The following is a 21,599-nucleotide window of genomic DNA, read 5'->3' as shown; positions in this document are numbered from 1 at the left end:
GCTCTGGCTGCCAGAGGTCTCTAATATGGAATTAAGAGATGGGCTGCAGATGGATTTCCAGTTGGGAACAAAAGCAAGCTTTCACTTTCTCTATCTGCCCACTGGAGTCCTACACCCAGCTGTCCAACACAAACCCTCGGTAACGTCTTACGATGCCTCGTCGCCAGAACTTCCACCATGGCTACAGCGCCAGCCACGTCTCTGGGAAATAACTCCCGGCACCTGCCTTCCTGTTTTCACTCTCAGGTAGCGGGGGCTGGCTGGACAAAGTCCTGCACCCTTGCTGCTTGGGTTCCCCAACCAGCTCTAATTTTGGATAGGTCTCACACAGTTCAGGATACTGTCCCCATGAGACCTTCCCCCGCCCCTGGCCCTTGCCAGTGCTGGTGCCCCACTTCACTCTGCTCCCCACTTCCTGAGCCAGATGTTTGCTATGGGTTGCACCTTAATCTGTCTCACTTCAGATTTGAGTCTCTATGTACCCACTTACCTTCCTGCCCTGTTCCTACAGGCAAAAAGCAGGATGCCTGTTGCTGGCCTCATTGAACCGCACTGTCTGGAGGCCTCCTCCCCTTATTTCTTTTTATTTGCATCTCTCAACACTGTCACCTGCTCCTCTAGCACAAAGGTGCCTGAATCTCTGCACCCTAAAAATAGCCACCCTCCTACCTGCCATTCCTTGATCCACAGCCCCTCACCCTTCCCACTTACTCATCAACTCTCACTAACAGAGCAGAGCTCTATCAGTGGTCACCAGTGATTCTTCCCAGTTGCCAAACAGACTGCCCAATGGACATTTCTCATTTCCTGCTTGCGGCTTCTCTGAGCAGGTGGCACCACTCACCAGATGCTGCCTGCTCTGTTCTGGGAAAGTGAGTGGGCCTACAGCCATGTCTGCAACTCTTGCTGCTCCAGTTCAGTCTCCCATGCTGGCCATTCCTCCTTGCCCTGTATCTCTGTTTACTTCCATGGCTACAAAGCACCCACTCTGTCCTAGCTTAGGCCCTCAACACTCCGTGGCTGGATTAATCAACAGCTCTGTCCTTTGTCTCTAAAATCTACTTTCCACTCCATTGCCAGAATTATCTCCCTAAAACAAAATAAAATCAAAAGCCCACAGTGGCTCCCTACTGCTTGCTGAACAAAATCCAACTTATTTCAGCTGCATTCTAGATCCTGCCATCTGGCCCCATCCTACTACTTGCCTTTGTCTCTATCTCCTCCCAAGCCCTATGCAGGGGCCACACCAACCTTCTTCAAGTTTCCAAAGACCACCATCACCATGCTTTGCATATGCAGGCTTTTCAGCCAGTAAGATCTTCCCATTCTAGCTCTCAATATGCAATGTGGGGCGGGGGGAGGGTTAGCATTGTGGCGCAGTGGGTTAAGCTGCCTCCTCCAATGCTAACATCCCATATGGGTGCCAGTTCGTGTCCCAGGTGCTCCACTTCTGATCCAGCTCCCTGTTAGTGCTCATCGGAAAGCAGAGGAAGAGGGCCCAATGCTTGGACCCCTGTAATCACACTGGAAACCTGGACGGGGTTCCAGGCTTCAGGCTCGCTCACTCACTTTCTTTCTCTCTTACTCTACCTTTAAAATGAAAAACACTTTAACAAAAGATGTAATTTGTCTGTTCATATCTGATTCAAATGCCCATTCCTCTGTGAACAATTTGCTACTTAATCCTTAAAACATAGGAGGCAGCCAATAACTTCTTTTTGAATGAAGGAAGGAACCAACCCTGTTCATTTCTGACCAGAATGAACTGCTCTGTCCCCTCCCTTCCCCACACACTAAGACTGCAACCACACAGCTCCTATTTTAACTCGCATGTCAGTTCGCTCTTTACCTGTTTCTCTCTCCCAATAACCTGCAGCCTCCTGTATTTACCTGTCACCTGTTTTCATATTGGCTGATGGGAAACACGGCCTTAACTAGAAACCCTCAGAGAAACAGGGAGGGGCTCCCTCATCCCCGTAACTGCGGCCCCCAGGGGCAGTGGAAGAGCATGGAAATTTGCCAGGTGTACTTACGAATCTTGTGGTGTTTGACTTCTGTCTGGGGTGACTCTTCGCTGCTGGGCTTGAGGTTGCTGAGAAATGATTAAAGATGATTTATTGTCAGAAGGGGAAACCGTGTGATGAAAGTCAAGGGGATGAGAGACAGTGCTGCAGTAATGAACAGATTTTTCGGCAATGTTTATGATCTCATTGCAAACTGCTTCCTGCGAGGTGGCCCCGAGACATCCAGAAACCCCCATAAAACAGTCAATGTGGGGACAAAAAAAAAAAAAAAAAAAAAGAGAGGAAGAGATGTAACATTCCAGATGAAGCACATAAATCCAGGGAAAAAATAGAGTTGAAGATCCAGGTTAAAAAAAAAAACCAGATAGTCCAGTAGTGAAGTGCAGGAGGGATCCAGGCGTAAGCATGGAAAAACAGGTAAGATACAGAAGAATTTGGGATTTAGTTTGACTATTTTAAAAAAAGGCAGCAGCATAAAAGCCTGTAATTAGTGAGTAACTGTTACAAATGGAATAATCTCAGGCTAGAAATGCAAGTACGTACCCCCAGTCATGCACTAACACGTTAATCCCACATGGAGGCAGAGTGGAAGCTTTGTTTCTACGTCCCTCTGCTTTCTCTGAGGGGGAAGCAGTGGCCTAGCACCTCTCTCTGCCACAGTAGCCGCGGAGGGCTCTGTGAGTGACCCAGGCATTACTCTAGTCTCGGCTCCGGAAGGCAGTAAGGATTGTCTTTAGGAAAGCTACAGTCTTATGCAACAGGCATCTTACCACATAGCTCTTTTCAGATTCTGTGAGATCAGGTCCTGCTCTCAATGAATGATGAGAAGGCTGTGATCACCAAGCAAATTATAAGGGAGACATTTTAGCAGATGTCACATTGGAAAGGATTCAAAATAAAAGCGTGAGCAAATACACGTACCACACCGCCACACTTGGAGGACACCAGATACTCACGGCCCAGGGCCATGGAGCTTCCACAACAGCACGGTGGGTGCACAGGAGGAAACGCCAATGAGCAGAGTTAGAAGCGAGCGTCCAAGCAATGGAATGGGGAGTTGGAAGCATGGCTGCAGTGAGGTGAGAATGGACAACACAGGGTCCCCACATGGGCAGAGACACACAAGGGCTGCCTTAAGGAACGGACACGGCCCTCTAGAAGTCACACACACTGGTCCCCTCACTCTCAGCTAGCAGGTGTCTAGGGAATGGCTGTTACCCCAAATACCACTTTCTGTTGTTTGTTGAATGGGAGCCTCGGTTGGGGCAGGCTCACAAACCTATTAGGTCTGCCATGTTTCAGCATTCATAACCAAAAAAGAGAGAGTCTCCTAGGCAATATCTGAAGTATACATACAAAACCATTGCTCTGGAACAATCTACCCTGCCAAATGCCAGTGAGGTAGGAGGTGAGCTGACAACAGCTCTCAGAGCAGAGCTTCCTTCCAGAAGTAGAACCATGCATCTTGACACAGATGTAGAAATGAAACTGTCGTCCAACACCACCAGCCCAGGTGCCACATGCTGACATGAAAACAGGTGCAATCATGGCCAAGCAGACCTGCCTGTTAAAAAGCCGCCCATGTAGAGGCCAGGCCTTCCTTGGAAGGGTGTTTGGAATCACTTCTCCCAGGGAGGATTTGATTCCAAGCTCTACTGAAAGAGCCATCCATGGAGAAGTCCTCCAGGTCAAGTGTAATGATAGCAACAGGCTGCAGCGACTCCAAGGTCTTCTAGAAGGGAACTTTGGAATCTTTTCAGCATGACCCACCTACTTTACAGAGGGGGCCGTGGAGGGCGAGGGCTCCCCTGACGTCACATAAGAAGTCAGAGGTAGCCTTGTCTCCTGGCTTCCTCGACTTCTTTTTCATTCCCAGACCATCTCCCACTCTATCAGGAGTGCTCACGGACACAATCGCCAGTGACTGCCTCAGAAGTTGCAGCCAGGCAGGACAACCTTTATCATCCCGTTTTCTTTAAGAGTGTAGGAAGCTGGTGCTCAGAGGGGTTTAGCACCTTCTGCAGTGTCCTCCCGCTACCAAGAGGCAAAGCAGCTCTGGGTGCTCTTTCCACACCACCTCTCCTGCTCACTTCTGCTGCCAATGCTCTCACCCTTCTGCCTGCCCTGCAGGACCAATTTCCAGAGCAGGCATCACTTCCAAATTCTTGTTCTGTGAAGAGTTTCTTTCAAGTTCTCCAAACCCCTTCCAAACCACAATCAGTCAGACCAGTCCCCTTGGCCTCTGGTGGGCTTGATGGAAGAGACAGCACCGACTGAGACACTGCACGCTCCTGCTGTAACGTCCCAGCAGCTGCAGGCCTTTGCCCGGTACCCAGGAGCCAGTCCTGTGGGGCTCCATTCACCATCCACCTGGCCTCTGGGTTAAGGCTTCCATGTAATAGAGGAAAGAAATGGACATTTCTAAACACCTATGGTTTTCAGAAGACAGAAAACAGATTCTGGGCAGCTTGAAGGAGTAACAGCCAACAGACAGATTTTGAGCTGCCGGAAAGAAACACTTTCTACAAGTGAGAGCTGTCCAACAATGCAAGGCTGTGTCAAGAGGAAGTATGTTGCCTGCCAGAGCAGCTGCTGACGCAGAGGCTGCTGGGACGATTTCTAGTTGGGATACCGCACAGCACTGCTTCTTAAACTTTAAAGTATGAAGGTATTACCTGGGATTCTGTCCAAATGTGGACTGAGACCTGGAACACCTGATTTTCTATTGGCGGTGCTAACCTGCTGGCTTGCAGCCTAACTCTGGGTTGCAAGGCTGTAGAGGGACTCACTTATCCGACACCAAGATTATTCGGCTATAGAATGCCAAGACTGGTCTGGGCCACATCTCATAAAAACAACATTCTCAAGAACAAACAAACAAAAAACCCCTAATATTTCTAATCTCCACCTGGTAGAATAATGATCTCAGATTAAATGCCACACAGAGAGGATGTGGACAATCCCCAGACCCCATAGAAGCTCCCCACCATCCTTAAATCAACTTAATCCCATGGGAGTGCTGGAATCGACCATCTAGCAAATAATTTGGTGCTCAGAAAGGATCAGTAAATCAAACATAGTAAGAAGGACCTGATATTTTATGAGCACATGTAACTCCATCAGCTCATCTGACTTTTGTAATAATCCTTTGCAAGTAGGGAAGGCAGAATAGGAAATTTCAGAGAAGTCTGCAGACTTGCACAAGGTAGCAAAGCCACTGCGGGCAAACACTGAGCTCCCTGGTGTCTGATCTCCACACAGTGCCTCCCTCTTGGGTCATGATGGGATGACTGGAGTGACTATGACAGCAACATCCAACTTCTACCTCTTCTGGAAACAGACACCATAACTTCTCCTCTTGACCAGCTTTTACTCTAACTTCTCAAAGCCATTTCCTTCTGTAAAGGTTATGGTGTGCAGTAACAGGCAGCATCCAGTGGCTAACCCAAGGGACCAAAGGACTACAAGGGATGCTGATGGATCAACTAGCTCCTTCCCAGGTCTCAGGACAAGCCCAAAGAGAGGGTCGTCATCATCATCATCATAACCTCAGCACCTGGATTTAGTGCAAACTTCACCCCATTCCTGAGAAGCAGGGATGACCAAGTCCCGCATTTAGCATTTGTTGAATAAATGAAGGAAGAGGTCAGATAAACATTTATCCTATCAGTGAAGATTCCATTCCCCCTACTTAGAATTCAATTAAGTATCTCACGTAGCTAAAATGTAAACCAGTTTTTGAGGGGGTGCAGAGAGGGGTCTTGGCATGGGGTGAACCTCAGTGGAGACAGAAACTGTCCATCTCCACCATCAGGGTCAACCCTTCACTTAGAAGGCTATTCACCTCAGATTTTTTTTTTATCCACTAAGCACATGTCTTTTTTCTTCCCCTTTCTCCATCTGTAACCACTTTAAAGCTTTTATAGGAGGGAAATCTTCAAAAAAGTTCATGGAAATATATATCATGAAAAAAGTCTGTATAGATTTCCATTTTTCTTTTTTGCACCAAGATACAGTTATCAGTTAGTTCCACTGTCCATGAACTTTTGAAGTTCCCTCATAGAGCTGTTTGTCCAAATCTGTGCCATCCACTAGAATGGCCAGAAGCCACCTGTGGCTGCTGGGCACTGTAGTCAGTAGAAAGTGGAAGAGCAAACACGAGACTTCAAAAGCCTAGGACAAGAGGAAGAATGTAAAATCTGCTTTTAGATCTATTGGTTAAATGACATTGTATGCTTAAAACCAATCCCACCTGTCTCTGGCTACGAGCAACCTTCACCCTACTCTTGTTGCATTTCTGCTGGGCAGGGCCTCTGTGTCTGCCCTTATGGAAGCCTAAGAGTAGACATGGTTTTAAGCAGTGCCTCATCCAGGGTTAAGAATAAACAGAGCATTATCTCACGCAAAGCACATTCTGAACTCTGGAGGTGCATTCCAGTTCTTCACGTGTTTGGAAAAACAGCAACTGGTTCAGCGTGCGTGTCCATCCAGAGACACACACACACCCCACTCAATAGTAGGCAGGTGATAGCTGCAAGCCAGAAACTGCCTCTCTTCCATATTTGTACACAGGCTGCCCCTCCGCAGGGAGCTCTGGTTCCACTCCCCGGACAGAGTGACCCAGCCCGCGTCCTTGCTCTCTGCTCTGTTGCCCTTCTCTCTTCAGTGCACAGACTTCCCAAAGAAATCTGATCGCTGCCTCCCAGGAGCTGCTAATCCCTGTGGATGCACAAAACACCTGGTGCCACTTCGGTGTCATTAGCATCCTCTTCCAGCTTTGGGTGTGTGCCAAAGCCTTGAAGCCCAAAATAAACTGTGCACAGGCTAAAGAACAGCAGGAAGTCCTGGAGATGTGGACAAGAGAGAGGCACTCAGCCTGCACATGGCCCCAAATCCCCTCAAGAAACATGGCCAGTATCCGAGCGCTTCTGATAAGACTCCAGACATGGTGCAGAGCTCACTTCTGGAGGTGAGAGGTTGCCTGATGTGATACAAGTGATAGATTTGCAGCTCTCAGGCAGACTTTGCCAGAGGAGCTGCAGAGCCTGAATGAGTTAGGCTCCCAGGTTTCAGCTGTAGGAACCTCCACAGTACCCTCAGAACTGCCTCTAGGGATTCGTGCTGTGGTACAGTAGATAAAGCTGCCACCTACAATGCAGGCATCCAATATGGGTGTCGTTTCAAGTTCAGGCTGATTCACTTCCAATCCAACTCCCTGCTAATGTGCTTGAGAAAGCAACAGAAGATGGCCCAAGTGCTTGGGCCCCTGCCACCCACATGGGAGACCTAATAGAAGCTCCTGGCATTCAGCGTGTCCCAGCCCTGGCCATTGTCGCCATTTGGGGAGTGAACCAGCGGATGGAAGATTCCCTCTCCCTCTCTCCCTCCCTCTTTCCCTCCCTTTCTCTCTATCTGTAACTCTCCCTTTCAAATAAATAAAAGAAATCTTAGAAAAAAAAAACCAGCCTCTGATACCACTGAGTTCTACTATGTTTACTGAGATAACAGTGCAGCTTAAATATAAGGCTAATCACAAACAATTAGTTCCACTGCTTACCACCTGGACTTAATCTTTTATTATTTTTTTTTTTTTTTTTTTTTTTTTTGACAGGCAGAGTAGACAGTGAGAGAGAGAGAGACAGAGAGAAAGGTCTTCCTTTTGCCGTTGGTTCACCCTCCAATGGCCGCCATGGCTGGCGCGCTGTGGCCGGCGCACCGCGCTGATCCGAAGGCAGGAGCCAGGTGCTTCTCCTGGTCTCCCATGGGGCGCAGGGCCCAAGCACTTGGGCCATCCTCCACTGCCTTCCCAGGCCACAGCAGAGAGCTGGCCTGGAAGAGGGGCAACTGGGACAGAATCCGGCGCCCCGACCGGGACTAGAACCCGGTGTGCCAGCGCCGCTAGGTGGAGGATTAGCCTATTGAGCCGCGGCGCCGGCCAACCTGGACTTAATCTTGCAAATCACTCTAGAAACAACATATTAACTTTGTTGTAAACTGAATCCGATTTTAACACTACACTCAATCGCTCAGCCACGGCTCGGTCTCCTCGTTGTAGACAGTAGTGTAATGTTCTGTCTCCTTCATAAATAGCCAGGGGTGAAGGCAGATGTGCACTGTCCCCAAGGTGGGAGAGAAGCATGGATTTTCTAAATTCTGGATTTCTGAAACCTAAAGCAAAACGATTCTCCCGTCTTCTACTGTCCTCTCCTTTTCTCCATCTTCCCTCTCAGGTGGAATGCGGTAAGGAGGATGAAGTATCACAGCTGCATCCCCTGTGCAAGGCAACTTCGCCTCCACGGTAGCTCGTTTAGTTTCATGATAACCCAGGAAGGTGGCTGCCACGTTTTACAAAGGAGAAAACTAAGACCTGGCATGTCTGAGCTGGAACCTGAAGATCCAGGAGTCAAACACCGCTCCCTCAGATGCCCAGTTCAGTGCACTTCCCTATGGCCTGCTTTTCCGGGCTGGGCTCTGCAAAGGGTGGCCCCAGAGAGGCTGGAGACATGTGCTGATCAAGAGGTCACCACAGCTTGTCCAGTGCTCCACGGCTGGCACCTGGGTTTCCCCTACACCTTTTCAGAGATGGACATTCCCGCTTTGGGACTTTAGTGTTGAGACTACTTGCTGGCTATCTTTTAAGAGCTGCAGCCGATGTGTATCCCCCTCCCTGAAGCTGGTAAACACCCTCTGCATTTGTTTAGAGATTTCCCTTCGGAGGGAGTCAAAAGGGAAACGGTTCCCATCTTTATTTGGACATCCTAACAATTTTGATTTCCCCTTAGTTCTTCCAAGTTACGTCACACGCTGTCCCTTCTATTTCTGATTTCCACCCTCAAAGCAGACCCAGGCCTTTGTTCTTATCTTCCTGGGAACTCATCAGCTTCCACGTGGTCACGGACGTCCTCTCTGAGGTCAGCAAAGCACGTTTCTGTCTCCGGTGGAGCCGCCTTCCCTAAGTCACAGTGGTTTGTTGTGTTTTCCAGACACCGAGGTCACTTAGCTGTCCTGAACACTTTTTTACATTTCCTGCCCTCATATTTTATTGATTGGCATCCTTCCCTTTAGGAACCAAATTTGTCACTCATCTCAGGCCTGGTCTTCTCAAGTCACCACAAACATCAACTAGGCTGGAGGGCTTTTTTTCAAGATACATATATATATATATATGTGTGTGTATATGTGTGTGTATTTATTTATTTAAAGTCAGAGTTACAGAGAGGGAGAGGCAGGGGGCCGAGAGAGATAGAGATAGAGATAGAGATAGAGACAGACAGACAGACAGAGGTCTTCCATCCACTGGTTCACTCCCCAAATGGCCACAATGGCCAGGGCTCATCCAGGCAGAAGCCAGGAGCCAGGGGCTTTTTTCAGGTCTCCCACATGGGTAGCAGGGGCTCAGGCACTTGGGCCATCTTCTGCTGTTTTACCCAGGCCATTAGCAAGGAGCTGGATGGGAAGTGGAGCAGCCTGGACTTGAACCAGCTTTCATATGGGATGCCAGCGCCACAGGCAGAGTCTACCTGCTATGCCACGGCCCCAACTTGGGGGGCTCTTTACCTGGTAGTTCACAAAAGAACCAAGAAGCTTTCAGACGGCCCTGGGTGTGAGTCCCTGGAAACTTCATGCAAAATTGTGTGTGTGTGTCAGCCCCTCCCCCAAAACACCACCCTAAAGGCCTCAGCTGCTCCGTTTTAAAAATTCTGTGATCCAGAAAAAATGATGAGTCACTGGGTCAGATTCTTTTTAATTCAGAAATTCTGAAAGAACTCAGAAAACCAAGGCTGGATACCTTTCTTCTGTTTCTATCTAGTGGAAACTCAGGAAATAGTTGATGATGCTCATAAAGGAGACCTCCAATATGTTCTTTCCTGTCACTTTCTTGGTTGATTGTTCTAAATCTTATTGGCCAAAGTTATACCCAACAAAATCTAACAGTGTGGCTGAAAATTCTGAACTCTTGGGTGTTTTGTGTTTGTACTGAATTAGTTAAGTTGTCCCTCAAAAAACAGAAGGAAAAACTTTCATTTATCCATTGTGAAGGTTGCAGGCCTAGTAACAAACCCCTATACCTAAAATTTTGTGTGTGCTCTCCTTCCTCATTTCAATGGAAATTCATACAGGATGTCACCTCGTCATGGAATATCAAAGCTAAAAAGAGCTTCTCTTGTCTGAATGTTTTGTTTATCAACAGGGAAGCTGCCAGGAAAAAGAAGTGACTCATCCAGGGACTCTGGTTTTCGATCCAGTGGTCTTTGCACCCCAACCTGGTTTCCCCTCAAGACCCTTGTGCTTTATTGAGCCCGTTCTGCTGGTCAGAGAAAACGCACATCTGAAATCACAAGCAACCAACCCATGTGAAACCAGCTTGGGAGTGAAGCGCCAGGTTATTTTACAGGAAGTTTAAAATGTGCAGACCTGCAGCAGGGGAAGGGAAGCAGCAGAGTGTCACTGTGCCTGGGTAGAGATGGTGCTACCTCCCAGTTAGGTGGCGCTGCTGAGCTCCAAGCTCTCCGGATTCCTCTCCCTTCTACTCACCTGTGCAGACCTGAACCTCACCCAAACCAGGAATGCACCATTCTCCACACACACACACACACACACACACCCCCCTTTCAGCTCCTACTGCGGAGCCTCTACCCCAGCTATTCATTTAAATGCCACTCCCTTGCTGCACGCCTACTGGAAACTCCTTATTCTTTCAGGCCCAGAGCGAATGCCACATTGTCTCACGAAGTCTTTCCACACAACCACTTTCTGCTTCCTGTTGCTTACTGTTTGTCTGGAGTGGACTCCTCGGGGACTCTCTTTCCCTGCCTGCATGATAATTATCTGTGAGCATGTCTCACTCCCCAATGGAGGTCATTTTTTTGTTATTTCTTTAATTGAACAAATATTTACTGAGCACTTTCCATATACCAGATGGCACAGTCCCCAACCTTAGGGTGTTAACATTCTAATGGGTACACAGAAAAGCAAAGAGCAAATACAACAAAGGACTGCTTGCACAGGTCAGGTGCAGGGGCCAGGGCAGCACAAAGTCAGAGCACGTGACCCAGTCTTGCAAGGGCAGAGTGAGGTTGGCAGGAAAGGCTTCCTTTGGAAGAGGTAACATCTCAGTGGAGAAGTATGGAAAAGGTAGGAATTATCCTAGTAAACAAGCAGGGGTAGTTCTAGAAGATGAGGACACCTAGATGTCCAAATGGCCAGATCGCATGGGGCCTCCTAAGCCCACCCAGGAAGGGAGTTATCTTTCTGAAACCACTGGGAAGTCCAAGGTGATGTTCATCCTCCTCTGTCTACAGTAGCACTTAGCACAGTGCCTGGAATGTTCTAGATGCCTGGAAGAGAGTAAATGGTCCTAACATTTCAGAATGTCTTCATTTAAGGCTCTTGGGTAAAATTTTCCCTCTTAATTGACAGATTCTCAGCCTAGGTCCCTAAAATCTAGAATAAAATTGACCTCTTTGGTTCCACAAAGAGAATAACGGTTGGTGATTTTCTTGGTATAAAAACTGGTTTGGAATGCAAATACCCAAATAAGTGAGCCAGCCTGAGGTCATGCTCTGATGGGGCTGCCACATACTAAGTCCTCTCCACCTTCAGTATGTCAACCAAAGGGAGCCTGGGTGCAGGAGCCCCTTCTGAAGGACCCAAAGCTGCTACAGGATGGAAGAGTGCGGGTGACTGATGGGGATGTGCAGCCCTTTCCACACCAAGCCCACTGCCCATTTCAAACAGGGCTGGTGCTGGGACAGCAGGAGGAAGGGAGTAGACGGGAAGTGGTACATCTGGAGTCTGGAGGCCCTCACAAAAGGAAATTGAGCTGTCAACAAGCTCAGCCACCCAATCAACACAATCTCCAGCACTGCCAGCCACTCCGCTCCTGTCCTCGGCTAGGAAGCAGGAAGTGTGTACCCCTAACCTCGCTGGGGACCCAGGCACCATGCGTACTTCCTGTACACACGGGATCCTGGAATCAGGCCTTGGCGATGACTCAGCACTGGCAAGAAGGAGGGCTCCAGGCACCTGCGGTTGACTTAGAACATTCACAGAACTGTTCTTGCGTCAGAGACACTGAATGCTTTTCCACTAGCCAATCAACCAGCTCTCCCAACAAACTACGCTTCAGCAGACACACCCTCTTCCTCCTCCAAGAACACGCATTCCAGGAGCAGTTGTTCTGGGCCAGGCAAAGCCTTCGTTGGGTATGGCTGTCTCCCCGCAGCCCCACACAAGGACCCGGGAGATAAGCTGCAGTGACAGCGGTGGGAAGCCCCCACTGCGTGGAGCCTGACCACATGACACACACCCCACTTACGTGGACCACCTAGTTGAGTCTTTGCACCATCCTGGGAGAAAGGTACTGTTTTCATTTCTACTCTGCGTATGAGAAAACTGTGGCTTGGGAGCTTAAGCAGCCTGCTGGTGACAAGTCAAGTATGACTTCTTATCCCACCCTGTGCCTGCCCCCAGGAGCCCCGCTCCTGACATGCTGGCCTGTGGGCCCCATGCGTCAGGCTGAGCTGCAGGTCTGGCCCAGTGTGTCTCAGAGGCCTCGGTGCTTGTGTGGCTTCCAAGCCTTCCTCTTCATCTGTCCTGGTGATACTGCTATGCCTGCAGCCTCACCACACAGGCCCCTCGAGAGGACACTGCCCAGAGGCTGGTCCCTGTAGGTCTTAAATTCCATAGACGGATTGAATGAAGCTCCAAAGGGAACCTGGGACTGCAGGTCTGAGGGCTGGGCGCAGTTTACTATTGTACATGGCACACACACACTAAGTACTTAATGAATGGTGTGCAGTCCTCTTCAGGAAGTCTAACTGGGTCTAAGAAGGTTCTAGAACATTCTCTGCTCTAGAAGCAGTTCATGCAAGATGGTGGCCCTACAGCTTCCCTCTACGAAGTGCTGGTCATGTGCCCCGTCCTTGTGCTCAGCACTCCACACACGTCATTCCAAGGAATCTTCTCAACTCTATGAGGCAGGTGTCCTCACTTCCATTTTACAGATGAGGAACCCGAGTCCGAGGGAGACTAAGTAATTCCCAAGTTACCAGAAGGCAAAAGGGAGGGCTGCCATTCAAACTTGGTTACATCCAAGAAGAGGTCTGAAGTCTGACTTACAGGGTAGCACCAGCGTAGCCCAATCAGAACCACGATCTATCTAGTTGCCAAGCTCATGTCCCCTCTCAAACTTTTCAGCCCTCAAAACATCCTATAATGAGGTGGTTTTTGGCCTAGAGGTCAACACACTGCTTGTCCCACGTTGGACTGCCTGGATTCAAGCCCTGGTCTTGCTCCCAATTCCAGCTTCCTGCTAATGTGTGCCCTGGGAGGTTGCAGGTGATGGCTCAAGTGGTTGGGTCCCTGCTATCTGTACAGAAGACCCAAACTGAGTTCCCAGCTCCTCGTTTTGGCTTGGCCCAACCATTGGAATGACTCAGTAGATGGACGATTTGTCTCTCTGCCTTTCAAATAAATTAACTGAAAAATTTAAAAACAAAACAAAGAAACCTACCCTATAGGCACCTTGGTTCCAAACCCTGAAATCTTTGTAGCCCGCTGGATGACTGCAAGCCGGAGGCCTGTGTGCTCCCCAAACGTCACTCACTCTGTTTGTTATGAACAAGGGCCCCGAATTCCCACACAGACACGAGACAGGACGGAGACCTGACGAAACCGAGCACTAGCAGAGCCATAGGTTATGGAAACAAAGTGCAGCTCACAGGAAAACCACAGCACACCGCAGCAAAGCCTGGTGTTCTCAGCTGTTAGTCAGAGCAGACCGGGCCGCGGGGGAGGCCTGGCTTCTCGTGGCTTCTGTACCAGACCACGAGGCCCTCAGAGTGGAGCCAGCTCAAGAGGCGGGAGTGCAGCCTGCCCTTTCCCTCCAACTGTCCCCAGCCCTACACCTTAACCGACGCGCCCGCCACCCCATCCGGGGCCATCTCTTCGCTCCCAAGGCAAGCAAATGGGTCCCGCAGGCATCTGCTGGGCCTCGGCAGAGGGACTGCGGCTGAGCCGTCCAGCCCGCCCGGCCAGGTGAGATGCCAAGGGCACACGCGGTCATGCTGCAGGCCTACCTGGCTCACACCACTCTGAGCAGCTCTCCTCCCAGCCTGCTCGCCACCTCTACGCAGCTCTGTCTGCCCAGCCTCCCTTCCTGGAAAAGGGCTGCCCAGAGGCTTGCTGGGCCGGCTCTCCTCAGGGCTGCGGAGATCTGGGAGTCTCTGTTCAGTACTCAGGCACCTGACCACGTCGGAAGGTTTCAGGCAGCTCTTCTTAGAGATGGCGGGTCCACCAGGGCCTCTCTCACCCGCCTCCCTCTCTGCTTTCCTTTCATAGTGGCCGTTCTCTTCTCGCCACGGTTGCCTCTTGCTCTGGCTGCTAAAGGCATCGCTAAGCTCCGAGATGACCCTATCAGAGCGCCCGAGCGGCAGCTGGGAGAAGCTATCTTGGTGGATGCCGGAAGGTGACACGTGAACACCACCGGCTCCGTTGACGTGAAGCGGAGCCAGTACACTGGGCGCCGGAGAGTAGGCTCTGTCGGGGGGCGGCAGGGCCAGAGGGGAGATGGTCGAGCGTATGGTGGAGCCATCTGACCGACTTGAATGGGGGAGGCCAAGGGTCAGGGAGGGACGAGCCCTTGCTGACAGGGCAAGGGGGTCAGCGCGAAAGACAGAAGCCTCAGGCAGAGGCGGCAAGGGTGGAGTCAGGGCCAGAGGACGTCTGCCTGGGACCCCTACAGTCAGCGAGATCCACTCCGAGGTGATGGCGTGCATCTCAGGGGACAGGGCTCGGCGGGGGTGGGGCAGAGATGAGGGGGCTGGCAGGATGAGCTTGCTGTGACTAGGAAACTTAAAAAGAAAAGGAGAGAGAGACAAAACAAAGAAGCAAAAGGTACAAGTGTCAGCTTCAAGAAGAAAGAAGGAAAATAGTCACCAGGGCGTCTAAAAAGAAGAATGAAATGCAGAGGATGAGCGGGACACGCTGGTGTCGCCAGGGAAGTCACTGGGTCAGGTCTGGAGCGTGAGCGGGTGCACGTGCAGGGGGAGGGGAGAGGCAAGTGATGTGGAGACGGGACAGAGGTTCTCATCAGGGCCCACCAGACGAGGCTGGCCCGCTTTGCAGAATCCGACTTTCAAAGGGACACGGAAGGAGCTCCCACCCAGAGCCCAGCCTGGAACCCGGGGGAAGGAAAGATGGCCCTTCCAGAAAAGCGGGAGAAGAGCAGTCATTTTGTTTTATGACCACGGCTGACTACAGCTGAGTGAAATCTCCAGCTGAGTGCTCCAGGCCGCCCTGCGCCGACTTCACGCCCTCCCCCAGGAGATGATGGGACATGGACCTCACTGTGCAGGATGCCCAGGTCAGCTGTCCGATGCTTTTTACAGGGGTCAGGGATGAGCAGGTGCGGCAGCAGGAAGCGATTTGAGGACGAGAGAAAAGAGGTGCTGTGTCCATGTCATCCTGGGTCCCCGTGTCCTGCTCTTGCTTCCTGGTCTCCCCTACAGCTCATCTAGCACAATGTTCAATGTATGTCACAGGGGTCACCCCACATGCATCTCCTGAACCCAAGGCTCTCACCAGAGCAGCAGAGGTGGGTGTGGAATAGCTTCTATTTTTAAACAAGTCCATTCATAACTAATGTTCAGGGAGGCAAACAACTCGTGCCTATACAGCTACTTCCTAACAACCTAGTGTAGACCAAGAAGCTCCAAGCTCCTGTCCTAACTTGGTTCCAGTGAGTGTTAGCAAAAATGCTTTGGATGCGGTCTACAGGTCTGAGGATGAGAACATGAAACTCAACCTTTGTCTTCTGCAAGCCAGCCTTGGCCAACAAAATGACGGAGAGGACCACACTGGGCCGTGGGATGTACGACAGAGAGCCGGTTACCACACCACCAGCTTCAGCCAAGGGGCACCACTTTCTCCCCAGGCAACTACCTCAAATGCTTCCCATTACTCCCACCAAATGCTGGCAAAATGCCGTTTAGATACAGGAACACCAATGTGTGTGTGCAGTCTGCATTGCTGCCGACAGTTCCCAATCAAGAACCACCCCAGAGGAGCTATGCGCCGTCAGCACGGCTGAAGCTGAAAACAGCGACCAGCTTGGGTACCTGTGGGCTCGCAGTGGCACTGCGACTCGGGGAGGAGGAGTAAGGCAGGTCAATGTAATCCACCGGGTTCTTCACCAGTGGCCGTTTGATCACGTCCACGTAGGTGACGGGGAAGATGCCTTGTCGGGACGTCCCCGGGATCCTCCCTTCGTACCAGTTCTCATCCACCTGTCGAAGCAGCGTGATCCTCTCACCCTGCAAGACACAACAACCCAAGGGTTCTCGTCCCTCCACACTCAGCACACCAGGGGCCCCAGCCTGTGCTTGGCGCTGCCCTGCCCTGCGTCATCCACCATATCCAAGTCTCTGGAGAGACTTCCCTGCTGGACCTGGCCAGATTTCACATTGCTGGGCAGGGCTGCCAACAGCCAGGGAGCTGCCTGGCTGCTGTGAAGTTAGGCTTGGTCTTTAAATATTTCCATAAAGAAGATCAGACTCGTGCCTGTATCCTGGAAGGCACAAGTGAGTGTTTTTTCACTCATTTAAAGCAAAACAGACACAAATCCCATCTCCATCCCCAAGGCACAGGCCCCGGGAGGCTATCTTTTGTCTTTGTTTTTATAATCTTATTTTCTCATGTGCCATGATAGAAAACTGAGAACAGAAACACGAAGCAGAAAACAACCATTGTCCATCCTGTAGTCACTTGGAGGTAACCAATGTAAATATTCAGAATCTATACTTTCCAGATTTAATCCCATACATGTGGATTAGACTTGTGCCTGTCTCTTTCTTATGAAAACAGAGGTGGACTGTATTTCCCTTTTCCAGCCTGTTTGTTTTATATCTAACACCATCAAGTGAACCTTCTTCTTTAATAAGGAATATAATTCTATGCTTTTTAATGCTGCTGCACAGTTTAATGGACACTCTAGGGTGTTCTACTGGACACTCGCGTAAAGATTTAATTAGTGATCTTCCTGTTCTTGGGCAATCAGGTTGCCTCCAGAGTTTCTCTTTTATTTAAGGGGCTCACGTGTTTCCAAGGCATGTGCTTGCTTCCCTGAACCCTCAGTAGCATCAGTTCCTCTAATAACTTCAGCAATTTGGACAAATGGAAAGAAGAGTATCCCTGCTTGGTCTAGGTGTGTTGGGAGCAAGCTGCTGAGCTTACCACCCAGCAGGAATGACGGCGAGGTCATGGCGTCTTCACTCACTGAGCACCAAACCAGGTGCACGTGTCTGTGCTGGGGCCTTCACATGCGAATCCTCTATGGCTACCCCAGGAGAGGGCCATCTATTTTCATTTTTCAATGTGAGGAAGCGGTGGCTTGGAAAAAAGCATTTAACTTCCCACCTGCTCCAGAGCTGATAACCCATGACTTCTGGCTTCAAAGCTTTGTAAATTTCTCCTCATATCACTGGTTTTTTTCCCCCCTTTGGGCCACAACAATGCACAGTAAAACCACAGTGCTCATCACATCTGTAGGCGCTCTCCAAATGTGGGCTGAATATTTATTTATACAAGGTGTCCAGGACTCTGGAAATACTGCTTTTAATCATTGAACTCAATGGAGTGCAACCTTGACAGGAGCCTAGTGTCTATTTTTTAAAAAATGCCCCACCTGGGAACACCCTCCAACTGCTCTTAATGCAACTATTGATTGGCAGACCCCTCTTAAGGGGACAGACAGCACCACGGGCTGGCGGGGCCCCGCAGCACCCTGTCCTCACCCAGGGCAGGGGCCAAGGAGAGTCCCCTACCTTTCTGAAGGACATCTCCACTTGCGTATCACCATTAAAGTTGAACTTGGCAATGGCTTCTCCATATTCCAAAACCTGCACCGGCGTCAACTTTTTGGGCTGAGCCTTCTCAGCGGGAGGAAGGAGCTGAGGAAGGAAGACAGGGAAGACGGGAACAGGCAAGAGAAAGCGGGGAAATGAGAGGAGGAGACAAAACACGAGTCCTGGGTCAGTAAGTGGTGCTTGGGTGGCGGCCAGGCACTTCCTTAGGCAGAAAGGGGGCTGCGGTACCTCGACGTAGGTGCGTGGGAAGATCCCCACCCGGCCGTGGTGCTCCCCTTCGTACCAGTTCTGGTCGATCTGCTTATAAATGTAAACGATGTCCCCCTTCTGCAGAGGAAGCTCCCTGTTGACAGAGGGCACAGCGTTTTCAGCAGGTGTTTCCACACTAAGACCCAGATGCTTCCAGTGGGGCCAGAGGGGATGGAGGACAGAGGAGACGCGGGGGGGGGGGGCGGTATTTGGCAATGAGAGCCCCACTCTTCAGAGCTCATCGCATTGGCGTTTTCTCCAGCCCTTTGTGGGATGGGTGTTAGCCTTCCTGCTGAGGAGCGTGGGAAAGCGCCTGGCACCTTATGAGTCTGTTGTGGCTTTCTCAATGGGCATTTCTTGCGAATGTTGTATTCAGAATATTTGCACAATGCACAGAGAAGCACCCAGCGGCCTTAGCCATCGTGTGTTACATGAGGAACAATGCTTCTGGAAGCCTCCACTGCCAACACGGCCTTTCCTAGGCCCTGGCAAGCCGTGCCTTCGCTGCCCTAAACTGCCCTCAGGCTGTCTGTGATGTTTCCATAGTCCCATCATTCCAACCATTTAGCCCTCTGTCCACCCACCCACTTGGCCATCCACCCTTTATCATGTGGTAGGAAGGCTCTGAAGTTAGGAGTCTCTGGGTTCAAAACTCGGTCCTCCAGGGGAGCAGCTCTGAGACCCTGGGCAAGATCCTGGATTCCCCGGAGACACTGTTTCTTTACCTGAACACAGCCACTAATGCGGAGTTATTAGAGAACGCAGCTACAAACTGCAAATAAAACACCCAACGCTGTGCCTATTACCTAGTTAATGCCCCATAAAGATTAATCCCCTCCCTTTTCAACATGAAAAAGGGATCTGTGAGAGAAAAGTTTCTTTCAAATGCTCTTAGTGCCTGTTTTCAATTTTTCCACACTCATTCCTATGCCTGCCTCCGTAATGATGCTAGCATCTAATTAGGACTCCTTAACAATGAGACAAAAAGACAAATTATAAACAAAACAAAAACCTAAAAGGACAAAAACTGTTACTTGAAATTTTCTTGAACAACTACCCAAACATGACCCAGATCTTTCCATTGTGTCCAGCCAACAGCACGGGGAGAAGGGCCTCTGATTGTACTTTGGAAGGGCATGCCCACCGCCCTGGGTGCCAGGAAGTCCCACGGTGCGTCAAGGATGCTGGCTGAACAATGACGGGGCATCTGGAAAACTTCACACGAAGTCAGTGCCGTGCTGAACAAAAGTACGGGCGGCCTGGTGGGGCCTCACACTGGTGAACAGGATTCCACCCTAAAGGCCCAGGGAGGCAGCCTCTGTCTCAGTAAGACAGATGTCTCCGGCCAGAGCCCTCCCTGGAGGTCTTCTGGACCCTGGGCACACAGTGAGGTCCTGATCACATCCACCCCTGCTGGAGCTCTGCAGGCCTCCAACTCTGCCACCCTGAGTGTCGGGCGGCAGGAAGCTGGAATGCTCCTCTCACTGCTAAGCAAGGGAGGAGGACGACTCCCGTGAGAGGACTGGAGATGCCTGCCTGGGGCTACCGTCCCGCCATCCTGTGGCTCACACCCTCAGCTCCCCAAGAGCCCCATGACCAAGTGTGGTGGTGAAAAGCTTTGGGAAACAATGGTGTGATACCCTCCAAATCTGGAGCGTTGCTGTGTGCCCTGGCACAACACGGGCTCTGTGAAGTCCAAGGGGAACGAGGCGTGGCTCATTGAGTGGTGAGCAAACTTTTTCGAGGCACACACTTCAGGGACATGTAAAACCCAGGGACTAGAGGGCTTCCAAGACTCTCTATGTATGAGACATTTATTTTTTATTTATTTATTTATTTTTATTTTTTGACAGGCAGAGTAGACAGTGAGAGAGAGAGAGACAGAGAGAAAGGTCTTCCTTTTGCCGTTGGTTCACCCTCCAATGGCCGCCGCGGCCAGCGTGCTGCGGCCAGCGCACCGCGCTGATCCGATGGCAGGAGCCAGGTACTTATCCTGGTCTCCCATGGGGTGCAGGGCCCAAGCACTTGGGCCATCCTCCACTGCACTCCCTGGCCACAGCAGAGAGCTGGCCTGGAAAAGGGGCAACCAGGACAGAATCCGGTGCCCCGACTGGGACTAGAACCCGGTGTGCCTGCGCCGCAAGGTGGAGGATTAGCCTAGTGAGCCGCGGCGCCGGCCTGAGACATTTATTCTTTTTATCAAGTTTTCTTGAATTCTTTTTGGAGGCAGCAGGCCATGATGACAACACTGAGTCAGAAGAAGGAGTCATCTCTCCCACACCGGAAGTCTTGCTAAATGGGGACAATTTCTGTGGATCTCAGCCTTCTCACCTGTTACACTGGATGGGGTTTTTCTAAAGAAAAAAATCTTTTCGAGGCTTTTAAATGAAATCTAGGAAAATGTATTATCATTAAGCCATTTCTTGAGTCTTCTATGAGCCTCGCTCAATTCAAACATAAAAGGAATCCACTTCACTAAACTGCAGATGAATTTTTCTGCCTCTGTTGTCTCTCTCTGGTAAAGCACACGGAAAGGTGACATACTTTGAGTACCGACTTTTGCTGCACTGTGCAAAATGATTCACAGGTATTACACCAGCTTCTCCACAGGTAGGCATTTTAAGCCCATCTTACAGATGAGGAAAAAGAGGGGTGGGAGAGGATGATAATGTGACAACAGTTACAGAGACAATAAGTGACATAGCTGGGATCTGAAACCAGGACTTGCTGACTCTCAAAACCACAATCTTGGGATGCCTGTGTCAGGGTGCCTGGGTTCATGTCTCAGCTCTGCTCCAGCTAATGCACACCCTGAGAGCAGCAGGTAATGGCTCAAGTACTTGGTTTCCTGCCTCCTATGTGGAAGACCTGGACTGCATCCCTGGATCCTGGCTTCAGCCTGGCCCAGACCTGGCTGTTGCAGGCAATTGAAGAATGAACCAGCAAATGAGAGATCTCTCTCTCTGTTTCTTCTTCTGTCTCTCTGCCTTTCACATAACTAAAAACAAATAAGTAAAGAATATCCTAGGGCTGACGCTGTGGCGTAGTGGGTAAAGCCGCTGCCTGCAGTGCTGGCATCCCATATGGGCGCTGGTTCAAGACCCGGCTGCTCCACTTCTGATCCAGCTCTCTGCTATGGCCTGGGAAAGCAGTGGAGGATGATCCAAGTCCTTGGGCCCCTGCACCTGCACCTGAAAGAAGCTCCTGGCCCCTGGCTTTGGATTGGCCCAGCTCTGGCTGCTGCAGCCATTTGGGGAGTGAACCAGTAGATGGAAGAACTCTTTCTCTCTCTGCCTCTCTGTAACTCTGCCTTTCAAATAAATAAATCAATCTGCTTTTTTAAAGAATATCCCAAAACCTGCGATCTTTGTAGTATATTGCACATCTACCTTTAATAGCTACAAAGTAACACAAGCAAATCTGACTGTACCACATGTATGCTTGTGTTCTGGAAACCATG

General features: G+C 50.3%; 1 protein-coding gene across 50 annotated transcripts in view; it reads right to left on the bottom strand.

Moving 5' to 3' along the window:
• The window catches only part of SORBS1 (sorbin and SH3 domain containing 1), a 237,765-nt gene that overhangs the window by 6,744 nt on the left and 209,422 nt on the right, over positions 1-21,599 (bottom strand). For 35 of the 50 annotated variants that reach the window (XM_089314659.1, XM_089314702.1, XM_089314671.1 and 32 more), the window contains 6 exons: positions 18,119-18,233; positions 17,849-17,974; positions 16,145-16,339; positions 14,105-14,878; positions 2,795-2,854; positions 2,034-2,224 (listed from right to left, as the gene is read on the bottom strand). In XM_089314659.1, the coding sequence (XP_089170785.1) occupies positions 2,034-2,224; positions 2,795-2,854; positions 14,105-14,878; positions 16,145-16,339; positions 17,849-17,974; positions 18,119-18,233 (1,461 nt within the window). The remainder of the gene's footprint in view (positions 1-2,033; positions 2,225-2,794; positions 2,855-14,104; positions 14,879-16,144; positions 16,340-17,848; positions 17,975-18,118; positions 18,234-21,599) is intronic. The other 15 variants (XM_089314677.1, XM_089314668.1, XM_089314673.1 and 12 more) reach the window with 5 other exon arrangements.

Source organism: Oryctolagus cuniculus, chromosome 15, assembly GCF_051225735.1.
Source record: "Oryctolagus cuniculus isolate XC-2025 breed Fujian yellow rabbit chromosome 15, ASM5122573v1, whole genome shotgun sequence".
Taxonomy (NCBI): Eukaryota; Metazoa; Chordata; class Mammalia; order Lagomorpha; family Leporidae; genus Oryctolagus; species Oryctolagus cuniculus.
The sequence above is the reverse complement of the archived record's forward strand: the minus strand, read 5'-3'. Positions and strand labels throughout refer to the sequence as shown.